At 37.8% G+C, this 26,583-nt stretch overlaps 1 protein-coding gene across 5 annotated transcripts in view; it reads left to right on the top strand.

Moving 5' to 3' along the window:
• LSAMP (limbic system associated membrane protein) overlaps positions 1-26,583 on the top strand; it is a 648,009-nt gene that overhangs the window by 317,946 nt on the left and 303,480 nt on the right. For all 5 annotated transcript variants that reach the window (XM_040484565.1, XM_040484563.1, XM_040484562.1 and 2 more), the window contains exon 2: positions 26,317-26,549. In XM_040484565.1, coding sequence (XP_040340499.1) covers positions 26,317-26,549 — 233 coding nt within the window. The remainder of the gene's footprint in view (positions 1-26,316; positions 26,550-26,583) is intronic.

The raw sequence follows: 26,583 nt of genomic DNA, 5'->3' as shown, positions 1-26,583 counted from the left end.
TATAACACATGTTATTTGAAATTTCTTAATCTATCCCTTGAACCATGAGCTCCTTTAAAAAGTTTGTCATTTATTCTATCACTAGCACCCAAAGTCATGTCTGAACAACTCTATTATCTTGATTGTCTTCTAAGATGGATACTATAAGGCTATCCTTGACAGTATTCTATGGAACATTACGTGGCCTCCTATTTGTAAAAGTAAACTAAAGAAATTGTCGTTTTAGCCAAAGTGACCTATGTAAATGATTGTGTATCTATCCATGGTTTTTGTGTGTTTTTTTTTTTGCTATCTGTCAAGAACCATATTTATAATACCCCTGTCATTAGCTTGCAGAAATCACAGCACATATTGTGTTCTAACGTTGACATTTGTTTTGTCTTTCTTATTATCATTTTCCATTTGCTTTAATTCCCTTGCCTCTTTTAATAAATATAACTTTCATGCATAGTTAAGCCATTTTAAATCAGTTTGGTATAGTTTATTAAGTATGATAACACACACATGTATGTAGTCATTTAATGATTTCTAGTCCCAGCCATTTATCTTATGGACGGAATCTAGTTCCCACTGAAATGAATACACACACACACACACACACACACACACACACAGTTTATTTGTTTTGTTTTCTTAAAAGCTGGCTGCACTCTCACATTACATCCTTTGTCTTTTTTCAGCTGATAGATTGACGTAAGCTCCTAGTTCTTTCTTTACCCAGGACAACAAAACTTATTGCTACCAAGTCCTGACTTTGACAAAATTGTTATGCAAATAGTATCTCTACAATAGAAATAAAATGTGGAATAGCATTTTGCAATGCCAGAATATATAGTGCTATAATCCATTACTAAGCATCCTTGCTACACAAGTTTGTGGTCCTTTACCAGCTGAGACTCAGCCCTACCCAGACTTACTGAATCAGAGTCTGCATTTTAAGAGATCCCCAGAGTATTTGTATGCACGTAAAAATTTGAAAAGCACTGATCTACATGATCTTATGGATGAAAAATTCCACGTTAAATATTGAAAGTACAAACTTTATAATTGATGGGGAGTGGAAGTTTAGTGTAATGTAAAAACTAAAAATTAACTTGGATTTAGATTCGTATTTGAGTCTTGACTCTACTTCCTATTTTCATTTATAGAAACTCAAATTACCTCCTACTCTTTATCACGCATGTGTGTGGGTGATGGGGATACAAAGATAACTAAGACAGAGCCTCTGGTCTCACAGAGCTAACTCTGTAATCCTAAACAAATCTGTAAAAAGATGGTGGATTGAACACATAACCACTTTTGCTTTCCCGAAACTCTACTATACCTGCTAAAAAGGGATTTTGTTTCCCTAAAGACATACATACAAGGGGAGGTGGAGAAAACAAGACAAGAGAGCACAGCAAAAGCAATTTTGGAAGCTGTAAAGCAGATGGATGAGTGAAACTGATTTAGCAGACATGAAAATGCTGAAGTAATGAGGAGAGCTGAAAACCAAGCTATTTCTCCCTAAAAACTCTTTAGGAATTGGCAGCACTATCTACCATTGAAAGTTGGGGAAATATCAAGCTAGGGGTGGGGGGACAACTAATATAATAGAAGTTGTTTGTATGATGCTTAAAAATGAATTAAATCCCTAGATCTCTTCTTCTCTCCCTGCCCGTGGCTGATTCTTACTCGCTAAACTAAACAATGTCATTTAGGTTCATTCTCCTGAAGAAAGTAAAACAGAATCTCTATACTGGGGATGCCAGATACAGTTAAGAGTGGGGTACATGACAGTTGTATAGTAAATATGAGGTCCCCCACCCCAGCACTAATTTTCCACTGAGACTCCCAAATATTGGCAGCCAGATTTTACCTTATATGTAGAATATTGCACAACCCTTTTCTTGGGAATATAACCAATTCAAAAGAAAAAACCTGGAAAAAAGAGGGGAGCCATCATAAAATAAATATCTGTTGGTCCATACTGATATAAATAATACTGAGCAAATAAATTGATGTGGGAAGAGACAAATCTCCCATGCAGAATAGTTCCAAATAATCTATGTAGATACTGTGCCTTCCACGAAGTGGAGCATAACTCCCTACTCTTTAAATGTAGTCTGTTCATAGTAACTTCCTTCCAAAGAGGACAGTATGAAAAGAGAGAAGAAAAAAAGTAACTGTACAGGAGAGAATCCTGACAAACAATGTTTTAGGCAGATGATTGAGGTTGGCATCAACAGTGACAAGTCATACTGATAATACGTACTCTTCATAATAAGGGTAATGAAAATGACATTTAGTCCTGTGGTTTCCTCCCCCAAACCCATAACTCCAGCCTAATTATAAGAAAAACATCAGACAAATATTATTAGAGAGACATCTTACAAAATACCTGACCACTATTCAAAACTATCAAAGTCGTTAAAAACAAGAAAAGCCTGGGGTGCCTGGATGACTCAGTTGGTTAAGCATCTGATGCTTAATTTCAGCTCGGGTCATGATCTTATGATTCATGAGTTTGAGCCCCACATCAAGCTCTATACTCATGGTGTGGTGCCTGCTTGGGATTCTCTCTCCTAGCTCTCTCTCTCTCTCTCTCTCTCTCTCTCTCTCTGCCCCTATCCCACTTGCTCTACCTTACAAAATAAATAAATAAACTTTAAAAAATAATAAAAACAAGGAAAGTCTGAGAAAGTGTCATAGTTAAAACAGGCCTAAGAGACGTGTGGAATCCTTGATGTGATCCTGGGAAAGAAAAAGGACATTAGGCAAAAACTAAGGAAATATGAATAATGGGATGCACTTTAGTGAATAATACTTTTATATCAACATTAGCCCATGAATTGTGATAAATATGCCATACTAATATAAGATGTTAATAATAGGGGGAAATTGTGTGGGATTTATGTTGAGTTTGTCCTAACTTTGCAATTTTTCTAAAAGTCTAAAACTGTTCCAAAACTAAAATTTATTTTAAAAATAAATAAATAACAGGGGAAAAATGAAACATCTTACAGGAACAGCACAGCCTGATTGTTCTTCAGGTTGGTTCCCAGGCAAGGAGTCCTACTTATAACACTAGAATTTTGAGTCATCATTTCTTTGATCATTATACAAGGTGAATTTATTTTAATTTACCAGTACTTCAGATATCACTTTTCCATATTAGTACATATAAATCTAGTGTTTCTATTAGTCCTTGCTGCAATAAAAATTACCTAGATTTTAATAACTTAAAACAAAAACGATTTTATTTTTTTCTCAAGATCCAGGAATTTAGATAGGGCTTGACTAGCTGATGTGGTGTTGATAGAAGTTGTTCTGTGCTATTCAGCCCACAGTTGGACTGGTCTAGAGGGTTCATATGGGCTTCACTCAATTGTCACACTGGTAGGATGCCTGAATTGTGGGCTCACCCAGAATTCTTGTCCAGAGTACTTAATATACATGGACTTTCCAGCATGGCAGCCTCATGAAGGTCAAACTTCTGACATGGCCCCTAGAGACGGTCTTCAAATAACTCACATTTTATTTCCCATTTTAAATATGATGAATAGCATATGAACATTATCAGATACCTAACAAATGCTGGAAAGAATATGAAAGAATGGAGCCAAAGTGAACAGAAAAACGCCGCTTGAAGGAAAGAGAGGATTTGAACAGAGAAAACTTTGAAATATTTTTAAGAGAAAATAATGTAGATTGAAAAGAGGTCTTGGAAATTTAAAATGTGAGGTTAGAAAGGAAAACTCACTAGATATGTTGACAATAAAAACTGAAAAAATCTCTTAAGAAGTGGAGGCAAAAGACAAAAAAAAAGATGGCAGATAAAAGGAAAAAAAAAAGATTGTATTATAGGAAAAGTCTACGAGACCTACCATCCAAATGATAATAATCATAAACAAAGAAAGTTGAAATAAAGGAAGTGAGGAAATCATTAATCAAATAGTTCAATAAAATCTTCCTGACATGAAAAATATGAATTTCAACCTGGGTTGAAATGATTAAAAGCACATGGAAAATAGATCCACCACAAGGCACCTTATCTTGAAATTTCAGAACACTGGGACAAACACAGGAACTAGTACACATCCCAGTGGGAAAAAAGAATGGAAAAGTAAGTCACATTCAAATGATCAGATATCAGGAGAGTTGGGACTTCTTAATAGCAAAACTGAAGGTTAGAATTCAGTGGAAAACATATTCAAAATTTGGGAGGAAATTTATTTCCAATCTAGCATTCTATATTCAACAAACGATGTTTTTTGTTGTTTTTTTTTTACCTTTACACTTGGTTGAAAGACATCAAATTCATCAAATAATTTACGTGTCATACATCTTAATCAAGAAATTACTAAAGGCTGTGTTACAACAAAATTACTAAATAAATAGAAAAAGAGAAACATACGAACTGGAGACAATAGGAGACTGTAGCCAGAACAGAGGCAAAGAGAAACAACAGAATTGTAGCCCCGTAAGAACTATAGGAAGAAAACAGTTGGGAGGGGACCAGATTCTATTCCAAGCTCCCCACTTACTAGCTAAGATTCCTTATGCAATGTAATTGACCTATTTGTGATTCACTTTCCTTCTTTTGTAAAATGGGGATAGAGTACCTACCTTATGCAGATTGTTGTGAGAATTTAGACTAATAATATATAATTGAGCAATGCCTGGCACAGAACGAATGTTCAGCAAATATAGGCCTTTACCATTTATTATTAAGGTCCGTCCTTGCTTTGTCCCCCATTCAGTCTCTATTAAAAGTCACATAAAAAGGAGTGCCTGGGTGGCTGAGTCAATTAAGCATCTGACTCTTGGTTTTAGCTCAGGTCATGATCTCATGGCTCATGAGTTCAAGCCCTGCGTTGGGCTCTGTGCTGACAGCATGAAGCCTGCATGGGATTCTGTCTCCCTGTCTCTCTCTGTCCTTCCCCGGCTTGCTCTCTACATCTCGCTCTCTCGAGAATAAATAAATAAACATTTCTAAAAAGTAACATAAATATGTTGGCTTATTTTAAGGAAAAAAAATCCGTTCTTCCCCCAAATGCATGCTACATTGTTCCCATTTTATCAGGCCATAAAATCTGAGCTAGACTAAAGATTCCATTTAAAGTGTTTCCAAAAACCTTTAAAACCTGCAAACAATTATAAAGATATGAATAATAAGCAAAACAATTCCTTCCACTTCATAAAATACTATTGAAAAGCATCTACATTTGCAAGTTATCCTGGATACTAAAAATGGGGTACTCGACTGTTAACCCAGTGGCATAAAATAAAACAAAATGTAATACCATGTAGGGACTCTGCACCCTGCTGGCATAATAACAAAACCAGACAAAGAATGCCAAATTCCTAACTTTATGACCCACATGGAGGGATGTTCCAAAGCATATGCAGATCATCGGAGTCTGAAATCTACCTGAGGGGTTCACTTTCTGTATTTTCATTGTGTGACTTATTTGGTGGATATATTAAGATAATAAACGTTGATAGCATTACTGTTAATGTTTTGTAAAAGCAAAGTTACTGTTTCTTTTAAATATGTGAGTGTAAAAAGTGTCACTACTGCTTTATTAAGTGTCTGATTTTATTACATCGCAGGATTTCATTATGCCCAGGGATCTCAGGTTTTCTAATAGCAGACCCTAAGGCACCAGAAAAAAATGTAGTTCTGGAATGCATATATTTTGTGAAATAAGGGATAATATAATGAACACATTCACAACCAAATAGGAAATAACAACTTCCCTTTCTACCTTCATCCTACCATCGCATGCACTGTCCAGGATTGCTCTGGGCACTGCTCCCAGCCCATGTTTCCAAAGAGCAACCCAGCACAGAGAACACTGTGACAGATTCAAAAAACAAAAGGCACCAGACAATTTACAATTATGTTATTCAGACTGTTGCAGTAAGAAGGAAGGAAGCATGGGGTTTAAGGGCCGGGAGTTATCAGACTCTTATGGAATCATGAGGAAGGATGGGGATGAGTCTTACCTCCTATTATGTGAGGGCACTGGGGTTCTTTGCAGCTAGCCATTTCCAGGAACACAGAGCGGGGAGATTTTCTAACCATTCCTGCTTTCCCGGAATGCAGGCTTTAGATAAAGTCCTTTTTTCCCCACGTGGTCTGGTACTATTTCCTTTCTTCCCATTCAGAATGTCAGCTTATTGAATTCTATCTCAATCAGTGTTTTCCTCAGTGTGGACATTTTTGGGAACCTCCTTCCTCATTGCGCTTTGTATCTTGCAATCATTGACCCCCTTGATTCATGTTAAAAAATGTCTCACATCTCCTCTTTGTTCATTCCATGTTTGTGGCTAGTAAATAAAAGCAATAGTAATGATAAAAACAACAATGACAATATCCACAGTTATTTAGTAACAATTATCGATCATTTTCCACATGCCAGGTGCTACTCTAGGGTCTTTACATGTAGTGATTTATTAAACCCAAAAATAATCCAGTGAAGAAACAGAGAGACTTAGAGACGTGACATAATTTGCCTAGATTATTACATCTGATGTGTGGTACAGCTGAAATTTGATCTTCTTCAGTCAGCCTGCTCCAATTACACTAGTCTAACGTCAGAATCCCACAGCGCAAAGCAACAAATGCACGTGGGGACACAGCCCAGTGTTAGAATCACTTACAAATCCTGAGAGTCTTAGTGAGGGAGGGTCTTTGTGGCTTAGGGAAACAACTTCCCCAGCTAAGGTGTATTTTACTGAGCATAGTGAGTTAACATTACAGTCTAGTCTCAGACCTGACATATTACACAGATATTCATGTTGGTTGTCCCAGAATTTCTGTTCTATGGGAACACTGTCTAGAACTACTAGTAAGTAGGTGAGAGGAAATTATATTATTCAATGATTAGCACATATTCCTTGTCTAATACAATCATTTTTAAAAGCAGAGTTCAGGGGTGCCTGAGTGGCTCAGTAGGTTAAGCATCTGACTTGCGCCCAGGTCATGATCTCATGATTCACAAGTTTGAGGCCCGCGTAGGGCTCTGCACTAACAGCTCAGAGCCTTGAGCCTGCTTCAGATTCTGTGTCTTCCTCTCTCTCTGGCCCTCCCCTGCTCACGCTCTCTCTCTCTCTCTCTCAAAAATAAATTAAAAAAATTAAATTTAAAAAACTGTAAAAAGAATATGTTACTTGAATTAACTATTAGTAAATACAACACAGTGCAAATTCCTGTTGTTAAAATGGCCTAGTGTGGGCTACAAGAGAAATGAAGATCTCAATATTGGTGTAGATATTGTGGGGTGAATTAGCTTAGGAGGTTGAAAGAAGATTCCCTGGAGAGACAGCACAGTTAGCTCCTCTGATAGTCTCTTTTCAAAGCAAACTCTTTCCTATCTTCCTTCTCCAAGTACAATTACCAGGAGTTCCTGAACCTGCCTTGTACATTCTACCAGATCCTGTGATTCCAACTGCAGATTCCTGGGCTGGTTTAGACATTGAAAAAACAAAACAAAACGTAAGATATTATAAGCTATGGATCAAAAGATCTATCTATAAATACTAAAAGGTTGAGTAAAGATTGTAACATTTAACTATTAAATGAATGACTATTTTATAGGATGTGAGCCATTCTAGTTCCTAAACTTTTTATTAATTTTCTTGTCATAGTCATTTGGAAGCTCATGCCCGTCCCCATACCTCTCCTTTGAGTTCTAAGGGAAGGATGTACTGGCTGTTTTAGACCATGTAGTCAGGCTGAATTCTGTTCTCTCCCATTCTGCCCTTCATCATATATTTGAGCCTATTTGTGAAGGTGCACACACCTGCATACTGTCTATCACTAAAGAAGTGATTGGTTTTGATCAGCTGTAGACCCAGGATCCACATTTTTGAGGGGTGTCCCTCTCCTGACCTTCAACTCCCTTGTTAAAAACATCTGCAGAGCTCTAATTTCTCTGGCATAGCTATTCAGTATCCCAGGTTAAAATGTAACTTTCTGTTTTGTAATCCAGGTTAGAAAGTCTTATCTTTGCAAGAAAGCAGGCCTCATCTAGAGCACATGGCTTCCGTCCAGGTAAATCCCACTGAGTAATTATCTTTCACATAGTGGGGGAGAAGCTGTCTTTTACACTCCAAACCCTTCGATTCCTCTCCCCATCCTTGCCTTTGAAAATTCAGTGTAGGTAACAGAAGCAGAGGGGCTTTCCCGTGTTGCCAACGTGTTGCCAGAGTTCACTTGATTTTTCACAATATCCTTTACCGAGACCACCTCAACCTCACTGAAAGCACATTTTAAAATAGGTAGCCAATAATCCCCCTCATTAGAAGACTCCTATTAGAAGAAGAGTAAAAAGGGAATGAATGTCATTACCCAAATTAATTGATAAATTATCAGAATTAATGAAACAGAATAAAATAATAACAGTCTTACAAATCTGTGCAAATAACATACTTCACAAATTTTTCATAACCTATGACAAAAAAGTGAGTGTGAAAGGGAGAGAAGGAAGGAAAAGAGAAAGGACTGTATTACTTTGTGAAGATCTGTTTTTACAAAGGGTGTTACAGGCTGAACTTTCAAAGTTGGGACATTTTGAAATCAGTATTTATTAAGTGATTCTAAATAAGCTCTTTGGACACTCTAATGGCATTGATGAAAATGAAGAATTTACTCCTGTGTCAGTGTAAATTCGTGAACCCACATGTGTCAAGAATTGCTTTTTGTTAGGCACCAGTCAGAGGGAGTAAACTTCGTATGGATCAAAGGAAGACACTATGTAACTGTTTCTCAGCCACAGTGCCTGGTTGCCTTCACACAGCCCACAGCCAGCTGGCCTCCAGTCAGCTCCCAAACTCTTTCTATTGAGAAGATGTGCCTGGCAGTCTGAGACTGCATGAGAAGCTGGAAGGTCTTTGTAGCAGTTGGTACAGTCACAACGTGCTTCAACAGTGGCTAGAAGAGTCTCAAAGGACTGGCTGGCATCATTTATTTCCTTATCTTATACTGTGTATCACCAGCTATGGCAAAAAAAAAGGGAAAAAATATCTAGGCAAACTGTAAAATACCTCTTAAAGTAGCCAAGAGCCCTGTAAATGTCTTCAACATGCTAACGATCCCACCCTCCAAACTTTCAAAAGGCTTTCAGAGAGTTGATGGCTCTCCTAGGTTTGTGCGTGTTGATCTTCAAGGCCCAGACATGCACTGTTTAGAATTCTGGAGTCTGCTGTGAAAGCACCTGGGATACCCAAGCAACAGCTGTAATTCTAAGCTTCCACTTCAGCTGTGGTGTGTTTCAGGAGGATGGCAAGTAAAAGTGCATTAAGTCAAGTATCATTCTCGCCTATAGCATCTTCTTGCTTTTCATCTGACATTGAGAAGGAGTGGTATAGCCATGAGGTCTTTTGGGGAGATTTTGGCATGCCCTCACACCCAGCATCGCCAACTGGAGAGGTAGGGTGAATAGGTTTAGTATTTTAAAGTACCATGAAAGAGTTAATTGTGTCTTCCGATTTTAGAGAAGTTTGCCCTACTTCACTTGTGTATGGTCTGCAAAGGATCACCCTGCAACAAACATGTTTTCTACAACGCCTTTGTCCTGTGCCACTCTGGTATCTCATCTTCTACACTATTTAAAAATGAAGGATTTAGGCAAAAATAATATAATAGAAAGGGTTAGCAGTTCATGTAAAATTCTTAATGTCTTCTAATCTTACATGTAAAATAATACTTAATATTCCTACATGATGGACAAAGATTGGGTGAACTATATGGGAAAGAAACACAAGCAGGTCTCATTTGCTTTTTGTTCTTGGCTTGTTGATTTTTTTTTAACATTGCCTCAGGCAAATTTGCATCTGGTATTAGCCTCCCAGAAACAAACTTTACTACACTGTGGAGAATGCTCTCCACTTATTTGTTGCTTGGGGCTAAAGGGCTGAGCTGTTTTGCATTGAATATGTATCTTTTGATCTTGCTTTATTTTCCTCTTGCTATTTTGTTGCTGCTAAGAGCTGATGATTAGGAGAAATCCCTAAGTGAAAACTGCCAAAGGGGTTTGAAATGATGAGATTGGACTCAGTGGACAGTGCTCACAATGAGTTCTGTGGGGGCCACAGGGGCCCTGTGTAGAACTCAGTGATTGGGAAAGAAAATCAGCTTAGGCTCACTTAGAGAAAGCACCTCCTTAATGAATAGTACATTCTTTGCTCTTTTGTGCTCTGATTCTGGCCTCTAAGTGCAGATTTTTCTTAAATTCCTATTTTGTTACCCTCAATCACAGTATTCTGTGATTCAGGTGTTATACAGAGGTAGAATAGTGCACAGGAAATTGTATATTTGAAATTTCCTTCATTGTTAGAGAATTTTTTATTGAATGCCCGCAGATTTTTATGTGCTCAAATCATTTCTGAACTGATATACTTAAAGAAATTAGGGACTCTGACTTCCTTAATTTTGTACTTTAACAAAGGTATAATTTTAATGTGAAGCATCATGTGACATGGTAGTAGGTCTTGTCTAGAGAAAAGAATGTTCACAAAGATTAAGGGATTCATATTACTTAAGAGCAAAAGTTAAAGACATATAAATAAGCCTTTTTCTTTGATTCATGGTCTCAGTTTGTGGAGAGGATGGCAGAAAATAAATGGAAGGAGCGGAAGTGACACATAAAAAATGAACAAAAATATATGATTTATACCATGTCTATTAAATCACTGTATTCTAGACTCAAGCCAGAATAACTGATTAATACTTAATAATTAGTAGAAAAATATATATATATATTCCACTTCTGAATAAGGCCATCCACACCACGATTCCTGACGATTGAATACAAGGTCATATCTTGAGCTATAGTAATTCCTTTAATAGAATTCTTTGGGAGAATACCTTGATTGAGGGTAACAGAATAGGAACTCTAAGAAATCTTTCCTTCGAGGACAATAAAAAGCAAGATATAAATCATTAAAAAACATTGTGTTAATGCGTATACTTTTCTCATTCTGTATTTTGGGGAAGTTTTTCATGATCCTCATGACTGTAGACTGCCATCCAGAAAGAAAAGATTATATCATGTAATAATCAGAGAAAAGAATTGTACAAAATTTACTGATATTAAAGACTGGAGATAGTTTTATCTCGAATATCTAGGGTGTCCAATATTGACTGGAAGCCTCTAGAAAGTCTAAATTCAGTAGCTTCCCAGACAACAAAGTCTAGAAAGCCTCTAGAAAGTCTAAATTCAGTAGCTTCCCAGACAACAAAGTATCCCAAACAACATCGCCCTTCTTGGTTGTTTTCTTGGTCATATTATTATCTTTTTTTAAGTTTATTTATTTATTCTGAGAGAGAGAGAGAGAGAGAGAGAGAGAGACGATGGGGGGGGGGGTGGAGGGGCAGAGAAAGAGGGAAAGAGAGAATCCCAAGCAGGCTCCATACTGTCAGCATGGAGCCTCATGCGGGACTTGAACTCATGAACCTGTGAGATCATGACCTGAGCTGAAATCAACAGTCGTTTGCTTAACCAACTGAGCCACCCAGGCATCATGGTCATATTATTATTTTGAAATAAAAAATAATTGCTAATTTCACAGTGAAATATAGTGGGGAATGAAAAATTTTAAAAAGTTTTTGGGATCAAACTGGCCTATTTCACTAGAAATGAACAGTGAAATTATTGGGTATGACCTAGTCACAGACCCTCCATAAGTTCACAAAGATTAGGTTATGTTGTCCTTGGGTTGACATCTAAATATTTATAAAAAATATTAATTTCTATCTGTAAATATGAACCTCTAGGGCAGGAGACACCAGTAAGATAATATCAAGGATAGTATTCAAGTCCACTAGACAAGAAAAGGGGCAATGGTGAATTTGAAAACATCTTATGTTTTCACCATACAGCATATTTTTAGAAATTCTTTGAGTTAAGTTTCCACTGCATATTGTATTTCTTTTTTAAAAAATTTGTTTTTACATATATATTAGAGTGCATCATAGATATATTCTTAAAAAGATAGTATCATCTCTTCTAGGCAGAAAGAGACAGAAAAAATGATAGCAACAAGTGAAGGAAAATAAAATGGTTGGGTTAGAAAAGACAAAAGGGTCTTCTCCTGCCACACTCCTCTTTCGAAACCATTGAGAATAGTAAGACTCTTCTACCTTCAAGATTGTATTTGGAAGCAGAAATCTCTAAGAATTTGAAATGAAAAGAGAAAGACTCTTACATATTCACTCATCCATTGAACAATTATTAAGGAATTTTGTGTCAGGCATTTTGTGAGGCAATAGAGACCCAAATATGGAGAAGATATGGTTGTCCTTCATTTTTAAAATAATGATGAGATGGAAAAAGAATTAAAATGCTAGGGCAATCAAGGAAGCAACTACAGAATTAGAGCATGCATCACAAGGGAAAGCATACCTGAGATGGATTGTGTAGTAAGAAGGAAATTGCCAAATGAAAGAATAAAGTTCCTAGCAGAGACGGAGTTGTAATGTCAAGAGATCAAGCTGGAAAGGTAGGTTGCACTGACATAGATTATACTAATCTATTTGAACTGTGAAAAGTAAAAAGACCAAGTGCATTTAAACAAGAGGATTACATGATCAACTTCATGTATGTTCTGTATAAAGGATGAATTTTGTAACTGTTAGCGAGGGATGAAATATCGGAAGTCAGAATACCAGTTAGTTATCAGAGGCTATAACACTAGCTAGAAGCGGTATTGACAACAGATGAGAAGATCCCAAACAATGATAGTGATAGTATGGATGGAGACTAGGAGTCCATCTTTGGGGGGGAAATGTAAAAATATATTTGATTATATAAATTGCATGGAGCAGAAGGCAGCAAGGATGCCTCTGTGGCTACTAGTTTGGATTAATAGATGGATTATGATCCCATTAACTGAAACTGGAGGTTTAGTAAGAGGAAAATCATAAGATGGAAGATGAGTTTGGTTCAAAATAAGCTGAATTTAAGGTGCCTTCAGATATCTATATGGAAGAGCTGAGTATGCTGTTTTAGATACCAAAATGATGAAATATAATTAAAGCAAAAACAAACAACAATAAACAAAAAATGAAATGTATTAAGACAACTCTGTGAAGCAAGGAGAGAAGAGAAATACAATCCTGGAGGTGAGTGGAGAAAGAGGAGCAGATTATGGATATTAAGAAACGGTAGGAGTTAGGATGACAGACAAGAAAATGAAGAATGAGTGGCATATAGTGTTGAAAGCTATACAGAGATTAAGTAGGACAAATACTTAAAAAATAAATACATGGGATTTGGCTATGAATGGATTACCAATATCCTTCTAAAAGTGGTCTTAATTGAGCCAGGTGGAGGTGACTTGTCCTTAGGGGAGAGTGGACATTAGTCAATGTAATATTGACTACTACTATCAACAGTATGATTAATAACATAACACTAACATTATGTTGACTGTTAATTAGTCCCTGCCATTCTTGCTGCTGCTCAGATCCAGTTCCTGAGCACATATAGAGATTTCAACAGAGTACCTGGTGCCATGTCAATAGATCTTGACCATAAATGGTAGTATAAGTAATCCAGAAGAAGTAGAAGAATGATTTCAAAACAATGTCTTATTAATCTTCACTTAGATTTAGCTCTTCCTCTCTCTCTCTCTCTCTCTTTCTCTCTCTCTCTCTCTCTCTCCCTGTCGTATCATTTAACACCCATATTTTGAGAGTCACTGTGAGAGAAGATGCCTCTTTTGTAATACACTCTCAAAGGTAGAATGCCCTAGGGACAGAGAGGGGCGGGAAAATGAAATACAGATTCTCTCAGGCTGTAGAGATGGTGCTTTTGAATCATGTGACTCTTCCTAGAACTCAGTGTGTGGCCTTCACCTTGAAATAGCTGCGTGTCTCTCTAACTGAGGCTGGCTGTGAAATTTTAGAATTAAATTACGTGGTGGAAGTTGTAGTACCAAAGGTAATGGCCTTTAACTTCCTCTGTCTCCCAGGTCCAGACACCAGTTACTTCCTGTCCCTCCAGCCCCCTCCCAAGTGAGGGCTCTATGTAGTTTGGGGATTGCAGTGTCAGGTACCAATCTCCAGTTGGAGTAGGCTGAGTTCGTTACAGTATTTCACAGATGGATTTTCATCTCAAATTCATCAAGTCTTGCCTTCATGCCCATTTTCTCGGTAACTTCTGAAGCTATTTTTAATGACTTGAGCCCTAGTCCCATTCACATCCTGATTGTTATTATGGTCAAGACAGGCCTTCAAGGAAAGGTTTAGGTGAGGGGGGAAAATGATGTGAAGAGAAAGGAGAAAAGCCATAAGAATTTGATATTATACAAGGATGAAGACCTTCTTACATCATTGTCCTTCAAAAGAAAGTCCTGAGGTGGGGAAGGGGGGGGGGGGGGCAAAGTACTTTTGGAGTTAGAAAACAAAGGAGTCAAGGTGGGGTAGAATGTGGGTGATGGCAAAGCAAACGTTGAAGTCAGAAAAAGCCCAATGATTATAATTCTCCATGTGAGAACTGTCCGTGTGATTTATAAGCATTCATCAGTGATCTATTGGCTTCTTGTCAGTGGGGGGAGGGGACTACTATATTTCCTTCAGCTAAGATGGATCTGTTTGATAATATGTGCTCCTTCAATTTGCAGCTACCAGAAGCCCCTATTTCACATCTGTATCCACAAAGTACATTTAAAAATAGACTTCTTTTGCTCTTTATTTTCATCTGCCTTAATTTCTTTTACCTCTACCCATAAAGGCAAACTAGACAGCCGAGCCCTTTTCTTAACCCACTGAGCCATCCAGTTGCCCCTGCAGAGCCCTTTTCTAATGGTAGCTCTGATAGACTGTCCCAATACTTACATATTTACTTATGTACTTACTGTGTGTTAACTCGGTTATATCATACATGCTGTATTTATTAATTGCCATGTCTTAGAAGGCATAATTTGATCCAAATTATATCTAAATGCATGTAATGAGGAATTGTATTATAACGTGGTTCTGCTCCAGTGATAACATTTACATAATGCTGTGTATGATAAGACTATAAAGTAAGGGGCTGGGTTTTCAAGTAAGACTTATGGAAAATAGTCTCCTGACTTTACAGCCATGTCTCATGCAATAGAATATTCATCCTAACTGCATTATAATTTATTATGAGCACTTTTATTTCCCTCTACTGCTAGAACGAGATAAAGAGTAAACTCTGCAAACTATAGAGCACATTTTTTACTTCTAGAAGTTAGCATACATTTGATATTTACTTTGTAATGATTCAGAAGGTAACAAAATTTTCTTTAATTAGCTGTGCAATTGTTTTTAATTGCATAGTGAGTAAAAATTTTAGCTAGAATTCTGAGCCAGGATTCTCAGACTGATTTTATTCTTTCAAAGGTATACCTAAATGTAGCTTTATTTTCCCCTTCTAAACGAGAGGGGTTTTTCAGAAATAACAGAGACGCATAGCAAGAATCCAAACAAAAGCAAAATTTAAGATTGCTTTTCATCCTCACTCAACCAAGTAGTGAGGAAAGAGGAGAATCTGTAGTTTAAAAGAGAGGAAAGAGTTATAGATGCATGTACTTCAGCTAGAGGATAATTGCCAGTCACATACTGAGAAGAAGAAAAGATAAGCCTTGTTCTTGCAACCTGAGGGTATATAAAGCATAGACAGTGACTCATCCAGTCCAAGAGGAACCCCAATTCTGCCAAGCAGATTGTAGCAGATCACAATGTACAGCATGGACCAGTTGTTATCCTCTGTCCAGGCTGCCCTCGGCTCTAACTGGATCTGATAGAAAGTGCTGAGGCATTTAAGACCTAAGCTGCCTGTGCACAGGTGTTCCAAAAAACAAAAACAAAAACAAAACAAAACAAAACAAAAACCTTACAAGTGTTCACAGATGGCATTAGTACCTCGATTTACAGTGTTGTATCATAATCATACTGCATCATCTTGCTTTCAGTTTAACACCTGTGGGTTTTAGGGGACCAACTACTGACTAGAGAGACCAGAGGGGTGTCAGATGCAAGAGAATCCAGGCCTGTAAAAGGAGTTTGCCCCAGAAATACCTGTTAATAAGCAAGGAATTGGATTAAACCGTTTCTGGAGGTTGCTGGATTTCACCTAACAGTGGGATTTATGCAGAATGAAATGCCCCAAATTCAAATTATGAAATGTGATGGGGAAAAGGTTTTATTAGGCTCTCCCAAAGCTTACTGGGTATTCTAAATACTTTAGTCCGTTTAATAATCACAATTCTATGAGAAGATAGTCCTTATCCTTGTTTTACTGAAGAAACATATGGAAGCTCTTTGTTAATAGTGAACCCTTTCAGGGCCAGACACTGCTCTGTATATTTAAAATTCACGCATTTAAACATTACAACTACCCATTGAAGTAGAAAATTTTATAGTCTTCACTGTACAGATGAAGAAACTCAGGCACAGAGAAGGTCAGCAAATATCCTGAGAGTACAGAGCAAGGATCTGATGGAGCTAGAGTGAATGCAGAGCAGGAAGCTGGCTCTAGCTCCTCAGCCTGAACCCGTAAATATGCCCAGTGCTGCCTTTCCTCCACTAGGTAACTTGCAGAAGCTGCTAAACTATGGAACCCATGACTTTTCCATTTCACTACTGACAAGGAAATGGAGAATCTTGAATTATGGTGCAATTAAGAAAATCATGATTTAATTTCTAAACCAATGGAGACTCTGGAAAGAACCTAGAAGAGTTATTTTCAACCACTTATAAACATTCCTGGGATTGATCCTAGCTGTGACTGAGATAGAACTCAGTTCTTCCCTGGCCTTAGCCTCAATTCTGACCACTTTTTAAAATTTCTATCTTCTGGGACACCTGGGTGGCTCAGTTGGTTGAGTGTCCAACTTTGGCTCAGGTCATGATCTCACAGCTCATGAGTTCATGCCCTGAGTCAGACTCTGTGCTGACAGCTCAGAGCCTGGAGCTTCCTTCGGATTCTGTGTCTCCCTCTCTCTCTCTGCCCCTAACCCATTCTCATTCTGTCTCTGTCTCTCTCAAAAATAAAGAAACGTTAATTTTTTTTCTTAATTTCTATCTTACTGTTTTCCATTCATTTCTTCTGTGTGAATGGAGAGATGACACAATTGATGTGAAAACAAGAGGAACACAGACTGTCCTAGAATTGCCAGTTTGCTGAGATAGACTCAGAACTTAATTTGGTGGTTGATTTCTGCTCTTTCTCTACTTGCTTTCCTCACCTGTACCACCTGCATGGATATGGGTTAATGCTTCTTAAAGAAAATGAACCTGAAGATATAGCAATACATGCATTATATATATGCTTATCTAAGGATGCATGTATGACTGGACAAGTGCTCACTACTGATAGTAAGAGATAAAAAGCATGTCAAGGGAGGACTTTTCATTGCTTTAGAAATGACAGACAGACTGTCCTGGCTTTATGATTTGCCATTGTGGATTCTTTTTTGCTCTTATAGGTGATGAATCTTTCTAGTAGATAGTAACCCAAACACAGAGAGGGTGCTTTGTCAACATAGCAAATGCAAATAACTGGTGCAAATTGAATATTTAAAGAATTACATGATTGATCAGAAAGTCTGGGTAATAATATATTTAGTGGGTGTCATCAGACTCTCTGAAGAGATAAACTTTTTGAATGGTCTAGGGAAATCGATGGTTTTCCTTTATAGCCACTGCCATGTATAACTATTTTCTTCTTATCTACCATACTCTCATCATGATAGAATATGAATATGACCATAGAAATTATTTTATATCTTATAAAAGATGTAAATCATGTACATCATGATTTATGTACATCCACGTACAATCACTTCATTTTATTCATGGAACTACCCTAAGAGTAGTTCTAGGGGGTTGGGTCAAGTATCATTAGCTTTATTTTACTTATGGAAAACTAAGATACAAAAAGGGTAGATGAATTACCTGTGTTCTGAAAGTGAGAACTAAAATCAGTTATCCTGCAGGAACTAAACAGTATACCTTTTACCCTAACATTCCAACAGAAGTGTAAAGATTCCTAAATCATCATGACAGTAATAGATTCACTTGAATCTGGTTCCTGTGGTTTGCTGCCTCTCTGTTCTCACCCACTCTGGAATATATGTTGCTACTTGTCTGTGTGTGTTCATATGCATGGGTGCATGCAGGCACTTGTACGTGAAAGTGTGCAAAGTAGCTAGGGTGAGGAGAGATTATCATACCATGTAGATACTCTGTTGGTGATAACTGGACTAAAATTCAGTAGGAATCTAGAAGAATGAATTATTATCAAACTAAGATCAGTTTCTGGTCCAAGAGAAAACTAAGGGAGCATATATGCATAAGAACAAGAGAATGAGGGGTGCCTTGGTGGCTCAGTCAGTTAAGCGTCCGACTTTGGCTAAGGTCATGATCTTGCAGTTTGTGGGTTCAATCCCCACGTTGGGCTCTGTGCTGACTGCATGGAGCCTGAAGCCTGCTTCAGATTCTGTGTCTCCTCTCTCTCTACCCCTCCCTCACTCATGGTCTGTCTCTCTTTGTCTCTTTCTCAAAAATAAATAAACATTTTTTAAAAATGAACAAGAGATTGAGGCCAAGAGTGTAGGCGGGGTTAAAAGCCAGAAATCAAGTCTAGAAGGAGGTAGAGATGGAGCAAGGCAGCGAAAGAGCTGATGCTACTTGCTACAGACAAGTCTAGCAGGTGCACCTAAGGGTCAGCAATGAATCCCCACAATAATCTTAATTTCTGAGTTTAATCTCAGAACATGGTAATGAAGCAGAGATGACCCAAAATGGTTAATAATTTAAAAATATTTAAATTTGGGGCGCCTGGGTGGCTCAGTCAGTTGGGCGTCCGACTTCGGCTCAGGTCATGATCTCGCGGTCCGTGAGTTCGAGCCCCGCGTCGGACTCTGTGTTGACTGCTCAGAGCCTGGAGCCTGTTTCGGATTCTGTGTCTCCCTCTCTCTGACCCTCCCCCGTTCATGCTCTGTCTCTGTCTGTCTCAAAAATAAATAAACGTTAAAATAAATAAATAAATAAATAAATAAATAAATAAATAATAAAAAATAAAAATATTTAAATTTGTTAACTAATTTGGCATATATTGTTTTTAATGTATTTGCATAGTGTTCCTGGAATTCCTTATACTTAAAATAATATGATAAATTCAGACTAAGAACTTCTGACTCCAGAGAGCCTACATTATTCCATCCTTTGCAATTCTTGATTTCACACAGTCTTGCTGGGAATGGACAACTTTAGGTCTTATTCCAAGAATATTTCCTTCTACATTTCATGATAGTGTGGTGGATTCAGTAAGGATATTGTTTGTAGGGTTGAGTTTACACAGGAAACAGCATCAAAATAAAGGGCCAGCACATTGTTGAAGACTTCTTTCCCATCCACATCTTGAGTCTTTACATGTCTTACATTTCATGTAAGGGAGAGTCACAAATGTGAAAAATGATAAAAGTTAATTAAAAAGTAGCTTTCCAATTAATGAAGGTTAATAATTTCCTTAAATCTCAAATTGCCCCAATTGAGTTGATTCTTCCTTATCTGTTCTGGATGTTACAGACCCATTTATGTAGAGAAAAAAAGAAAAAGACTAAGGTTAAATGATTTCTTCAGCATTAAATTAGGAAGCAACCAGGTTATAGCTTCCCCATTCACCATCATTTGTGTACAGATCTTCCTTGACTCATGGTGTGGTTACCTCCCAGTAAACCCAACATAAGTTGAAAATATCTTAAATCAAAAGTGCCTCACCTACCGAACATCTTGCCTAGCCTATCCTACCTTAAGTGTACTCAAAACACTCACATTAGCCTACAGTTGGGCAAATTCACCTAACACAATGCCTATTTTATAATAAAGTATTGAATGTCTTATATAATATATTGAATGCTGTACCAAAAATGAAAAACAGAATGGTTGTAAGCATATCGGTTGTCCACCCTCGTGATGGCATAGCTGATTAGGAGCTACAGCTCACTGCCACTGCCCTGCATCTTGAGAAAGTAACTGACCATATATCAGTAGCTGGGGATAAGATTTATATTCAATATTCAAAGTATGATTTCTACTAAAAGTGCATTGCCTTCACACTGTTGTAAAGTCAAGAAATTTTAAGTCAAAGCATTGTAATCTGGGGACTGTCTGTGCAAGATTATCTTGATGTATAATTATGGTACTAAAGTAACACAGTGGGGTGCCTGGGTGGCTCAGTCGGTTGAGCGCCCGACCTCGGCTCAGGTCATGATCTCGCAGTTCGTGAGTTCGAGCCCTGCAGTCGGGCTCTGTACTGACAGCCCAGAGCCTGGATCCTGCTTCAGATTCTGTGTCTCCCTCTCTCTCTGCCCCTTCCCCACTCATGCCCTGTCTCTCTCTGTCTCTCAAAAATGAATAAACGTTGGGGCGCCTGGGTGGCGCAGTCGGTTAAGCGTCCGACTTCAGCCAGGTCAAGATCTCGCGGTCCGTGAGTTCGAGCCCCGCGTCAGGCTCTGGGCTGATGGCTCAGAGCCTGGAGCCTGTTTCCGATTCTGTGTCTCCCTCTCTCTCTGCCCCTCCCCCGTTCATGCTCTGTCTCTCTCTGTCCCCCAAAAAATAAATAAACGTTGAAAAAAAAATGAATAAACGTTAAAAAATATATATAAAGTAACACAGCAAAGGGGCATGTTTCATTTACTACTAACTTATAACCACAGCATGACTAGACTTCATTGTGGTGTTTCTGTCATGAGCATGACTTATGATTCAGGGACTTTGCTGGTGGCAGTTAAGTGTCTATAAATTAAGATGCATATGCTTATGAAAAAAACACCATTACACTGTAGACATTTGCCATATGCTACCAGATATTTAAACCAAGAGACCATGGTCTAACTCAGGGTTTGTCAGCTTCAGGCCTGTAGACATTTGGGGTATCTTTATTGTGGAGGTTGTCCTTTATCTTGGAAGATCTTTAGCAGCATCCTTAGCCTCTACCCACTCAATGCCACTAGCAACCTCCCCACTTCAGGTTGTGACAACCAAAAAATGTCTCCAGATTATTTCCAAATATCATCTTCAAGCACGATTTACCCCCACTTGAGAACCACTAATCTCATTGTTCTTTCTTAATTTTTAAAATAAATCTCTTACCTATCCAGTTCCACTGCCCTGATCCTTACAATTAAGTATGAGGATCAATAACTGGTAAAAGATTGAGAAAATGTTCTCACTTGTGATCAACGGATAAATACAAGATTATATTCTTCAGATGGAAAGGAACGTTTGGATAAATTCTAATGGTAAATTGGTACATTTTTAGCAGTAATGTTTGTTAAATATGAATAGATGTGCCTAGAGGCAATTGAACAGGCTTAAAATCTGGTAGATCTGTATCACTTATATCATGGATATACTGTCAGTAAATATGCTATTAAGAAATCTATTGCTACAGATTGAATTTAGCATTTCTTTTCTGCCTCCAATTATAGTCATTGTTTTAGAAGCAGGCTTATACAGTATGAGTAGAGCTGTCGATGTACCTGTTTGTATAAATGTACATAATATGCTTGGTATAAAGTGTTTGCAGAGATCCGATGCTTGAGATTTTTATGGGTGCATTGATTTTTTGTGACAGTTTTATGGCTGCAGATATACGGAACGAGGAACATAAAAATGTGTTTGTTTGCCCTTCCTGTAATTTTTTCAAAGCTGATTTAAAAAACAAAAATCACAGGCCCATAGGTAAGGTAAGTAACCCACGTGGTATTTGCAGATTCATGGTTAAAGTGGGCAAGCCAGTAAACATTTATCTACTGCTTTATGTTTCTTTTTACTTTTTCACATGTGACATAGAGTATGTAATTCCCAGGGATGATGTTTCTTCATAATGGAAACACTGAGCATACACTTTTCTGTCCTTCACTTTTATGTTAATACCACACTCAATAATTCTCTGTAAATTTCCCTTTGTATCTGATACTTTAAAAAAAAATATTTTGAGAGGGGTGGGAGAGAGAGAGAGACAGAGAGAGAGAGAATTCCTAGCAGGCTCCACGCGTTCAGTGCAGAGCTCATTGCAAAACTCAATTCCACAAACTGTGAGGTCATGATCTGATCTGAAATCAGAGTCTGACACAACTGAGTCTGACCGACTGAGCCACTCAGGCACCCCTGTATCTGATACTTTTAATTATTTCTTAAGAAATGTTAAAATAATTACCAATTCATCTGCACTTCTTAGATAATTAGTAAATATTTGATACTTGTTAAATACCAGTTTGTTAAATTCAGTTTATTTATTCTACATTTCAGTGAGCGCCTACTGTGCACATGGTGGGTGTATGCTGTTAGGTCCCTTGAGAGCTCCATAGGTGAATTCAGGAGGGTCACTGTCATTAATAAGCATACGAGGAAAGATAAATTGAAATAATTCTAATGCAATGTGGAGTACAGTGAGATCATAAAAAGAGCCAAATAAAAGGATGGGATACTAATAATAGAAGATTTCCTAGAGAGATGTATTATATCCCCATGTTCTCAGTTGCCTGCCAAAAAAATCCCACCTGAAGTGGAGGGACATTCTCTGCCCCTCTCTCCTTGGCACCAACACCCACTCTTTTAAAGGAGCAGTCCTTTCTAAATCCTGGAATGATTTGCAGCATTGTAAACTCCTAGAAGAAACACTCTATTAAATCTTAACAATACATAACACGTATAGATTTTTAAAATACATCTCTTCACATGTTTCCAGCTGTAGCCATGGCTGATTTTGAAGATAAAGTCATTAGGTATCCATTTCTGAACTAGATTATCTGGTATTGAAGCAGCATTCTAGGTGGGCCGGGGTGGGGGTGGGGCGGGTAACTCATTCTTATGTCATGATGGCATGGCATGAGAATTCTCATTTACTCTAGAGGAATGCCTAATGCACAGCTAAGCCAACTCACTTCCTATATGGGAGCACATGATGCTTGCTGGCCAGTCAGTGCATGCTGGGAACGTGGGTCTGCATTAAATTGGCATTTAACCATTTTTGAATAACTAGGTGCTCTGTGACTACTGTGTGTCACTAGTTATTTTCACTGAACAAAGATAAGTTCTACATGTTGAGATTATTTTGACTTTTTCAGTCTTTTCCTTGTGCACTTCTTATGGTTTGAAATAGTTACCACCTTAAATCAAAATATTAAAATTTTGAAAAGTTAATTGGTTCCAAAACTATTATGTTTGCCGTTTTTCAGTATGAAAGTTTTGTAATGTTGTAAAAAGATTATTTTCTACTTTAGAGAGTCAATATATTTACTTTGAAACCACTGGCTACATTAAAAAAAAAAAAAAAAACCTTAAATATCTGGAGGAGTCGTTTACCTTTTAAAAATACTACATTGTTGGGAAACCTGACTGGCTCAGGGAATGGAGCATATGACTCTTGCTTGACCTCAGGGTTGTGAGTTCAAGCTCCCCATTGGGTGTGGAGCTTACTTAAAATAAAAATTAAAAACAAATACTACATAGCCAAGATGTACATTAGTATCTTGGGTAACCATACTAAGTTAGTAAAAAGTGTGAGTGTATATGTGTGTGTATATATACACATATGTGTGTGTGTTTATTTGTAAGTAAAAGGTAAATTTTAAAAATAAATGTAAGAAGAAACATAATGTAAAAATAAGACGTTATATAGATTGTCATAGCAAATTTTCATATAATGTTTTGTCTTGGTAGATGCACTTTTATGGGTCTGGCAATTTTGCTGAAATAGTCAATTACTTCTTTAGGTAAGATAGTTCTGAACATTGTCAGAGAATAGTTTGGAATAACGACCTATGTGATAATTTTACCTTTCCCATGGATAAAAATTGCTAAAATGTCCAGAGGACCCTAAACACCTGTCTTAGAAACTCTACCTTGTGCTCATAAGGAAATTTGTTCAATTCATTTGTTGACGCTGTAGGGTTTGGGAGAGGGAAGTGTAAAAGAGGTAATCGTCTGTCCTCCTCCCTGTGCGTGTGATGCTGTCACTTTAACAAGAGGCATTTATCAATACCTAAGATTACATAACATAAATTTTTGGAAGCACCTAAATGAATAGGGCAAAGTATCTATCTTTAATTGATTTGTAGGCCATATCTATGTAAAATATGTTGTATAGTCTTTTTTTTTTCCAAATTGAACATATTAGGGCCATATTTGGGGCTAGACATTATTCAGAGTACCTCCCTATGATGTAGCATATCTGTTTCCTGGTGTGTTGAGCTGCCTAGATGAGAAAAGTGCAAGGAGGTTCATGATAAAGGTTTAAAATGCATTTACAGAGGTCAATTTCCATTCTTCTCAGTAGAAAAGAAGAACACAGTAAATCCATATCAATAACTTCATTTATGATATAGAAATGCAGCAAAGCAGCCTATTAACTCATAAATGATTCTCATTTAAGAAGTGCCACAAATACCATGAAGGACAGAGAAATGATGACACAAAATAGTAGAACAGGAAATGTACAATCAGGTCTGGAAAGAAGCATCAAGCATCCATGAAGTTAGCTTTGTACTCCATTATGGAGAAATTCTAAATTATCAAGCACATATAATTAATCCCAACAATATCTTCATGGCAGAGAGACCCATATTGGGTAACAGAGATACCAAATGATGATTTCATCTACTTATGTTTATGAAAATAAATAAATGCAGAAGAAAAGAGACACCTGCGTATCATGGAATTCAAGTCATTAAATAAAATTCTCGTGTTAAATAAAATATTAAGTTCACTTAAAAATGATGGGATAAGGGGGTCTCTTGAACGATAGGTGAGGTATTTTAAAAGGATTCAGCATTTCTGCTTTTAAGGAAGATGGGTTGGCCTCTGTATAGCTACTGTAGACAGCCTGTAGATAAGGCATTAATTTCCTATCTATGCATAGGTACAGAATCTCTACAACTGGCTTTTTTGACCTAAGAGAAAACCTGGATTGGACTCAGTTTGGAAAATACAGAACATGGTATTTTAATTGTTCTGCTGTCATGCTCCTGGCTTCTTCTCTATCCCTCATGCCTCAGAGTGCTGAGCAGATGGCTCTACAGTTGTGAACAGGGTCTGGGACAATCTCCCTGTGGGGCAGACATAAATCTTGCCAAAGGGATACAGAGAGAACTTTGTTGCTCAATTTTTCCATTTCCTGATTCTTGCTGAAATTGAAGGGGAAAACTATATTCCCCATGAAGCATTTAAAAAAATTTTTTTAATGTTTATTTATTTTTGAGAGAGAGAAAGAGAGAGACAAAGACAGACTGTGAGCTGGGGAAAGGTCAGAGAGAGGGAGACACAGAATCCGAAGTGGGATCCAGGCTCTGAGCTGTCAGCACAGAGCCCGACTTGGGGCTCGAACTCACAAGCCACGAGATCATGACCTGGGGTGAAGTCAGATGCCCAACCAACTGCGCCACCCAGGTGCCCCTCCCCATGAAGCATTTACCCCTTCTCAATGGAGAATCCATTGATTCTCCAGATTCTTTGCCTCTCTCTTGAAAGTTTCAGAAAGAGATCCTGTTAGGCTTTTAAAATAAGTATTTATTAAAGTAAACATTTTTTCCCCTTCATCTTTCATAGAATAGGAACCACGGAACTGGTTTATTCATCTCCCATAAAATATTGAACTCATTCTGATGTGTCGGAAATGCTGGTAGCAAGCTGTTTTGCCAGCAGACAACCTGCTGCCCTCAGCAGCTGGAACCAGACATAGGCAAGAAGATGCTAGCTTTGATTTCCCTGACACAATACCTTTCTTCTTACCTTTGGACCTGTTCACACACTTCTCACTCCTGGGAGAGGGCATTCCAAACTTATAAGAATCCAAAGCAAATTCTGAAATCTAGTCTAGTTTCTACAGCAGTGGGGCATGATTTGAATCTACCATCACACTCTTGTGGAAATTTAGAAAATACTTATGAAAGAAGTCATACAATTCAAAACTCAGGAAATGTGCCACATTATCACTTGTCAAATTCTCAGTTACTAAAACAGATGGAGTTTTGCGTGAATGACCTTCTCCTAGACAAGAAGAAGAAAATCCAGTAGGAAATCAATACCTATCTAACTTTATTTGCCTGCATTTTTCATACTGATTGCTTATGGCTAAACTGAGTCTAATATAATTACATCCACCCGCTGAATGGTAAGTAGATCTTAGGATAAATAGTAACAATACATAGGACTCTAAGAAATGGCATGGCGATAGTTCATCCTAGATATAATTATTGTTCTTCATTGGTCTTATTGAAGGCAATGTGGAGAATGAATGCAGATGCAGGTATGGCTAAGTTTCTAATGTTGTTACTCTGCTCTACCAGGTGCGTTGTAGAAGACAAGAACTCAAAGGTGGCCTGGTTGAATCGTTCTGGCATCATTTTTGCTGGGCATGACAAATGGTCTCTGGACCCTCGGGTTGAGCTGGAGAAACGCCATTCTCTGGAATACAGCCTCCGAATCCAGAAGGTGGATGTCTATGATGAGGGCTCCTATACTTGCTCGGTTCAGACACAGCATGAGCCCAAGACCTCCCAAGTTTACTTGATCGTGCAAGGTAAGAAAAGGTGGGATAGGTAGGTGGTAAGGGA

The sequence above is a fragment of the Herpailurus yagouaroundi genome, unplaced genomic scaffold (genome assembly GCF_014898765.1).
Source record: "Herpailurus yagouaroundi ecotype Mexico unplaced genomic scaffold, PumYag 162, whole genome shotgun sequence".
Taxonomy (NCBI): Eukaryota; Metazoa; Chordata; class Mammalia; order Carnivora; family Felidae; genus Herpailurus; species Herpailurus yagouaroundi.
Note: the sequence above shows the minus strand (reverse complement) of the source record. Positions and strands in the feature narration are given on the sequence as shown.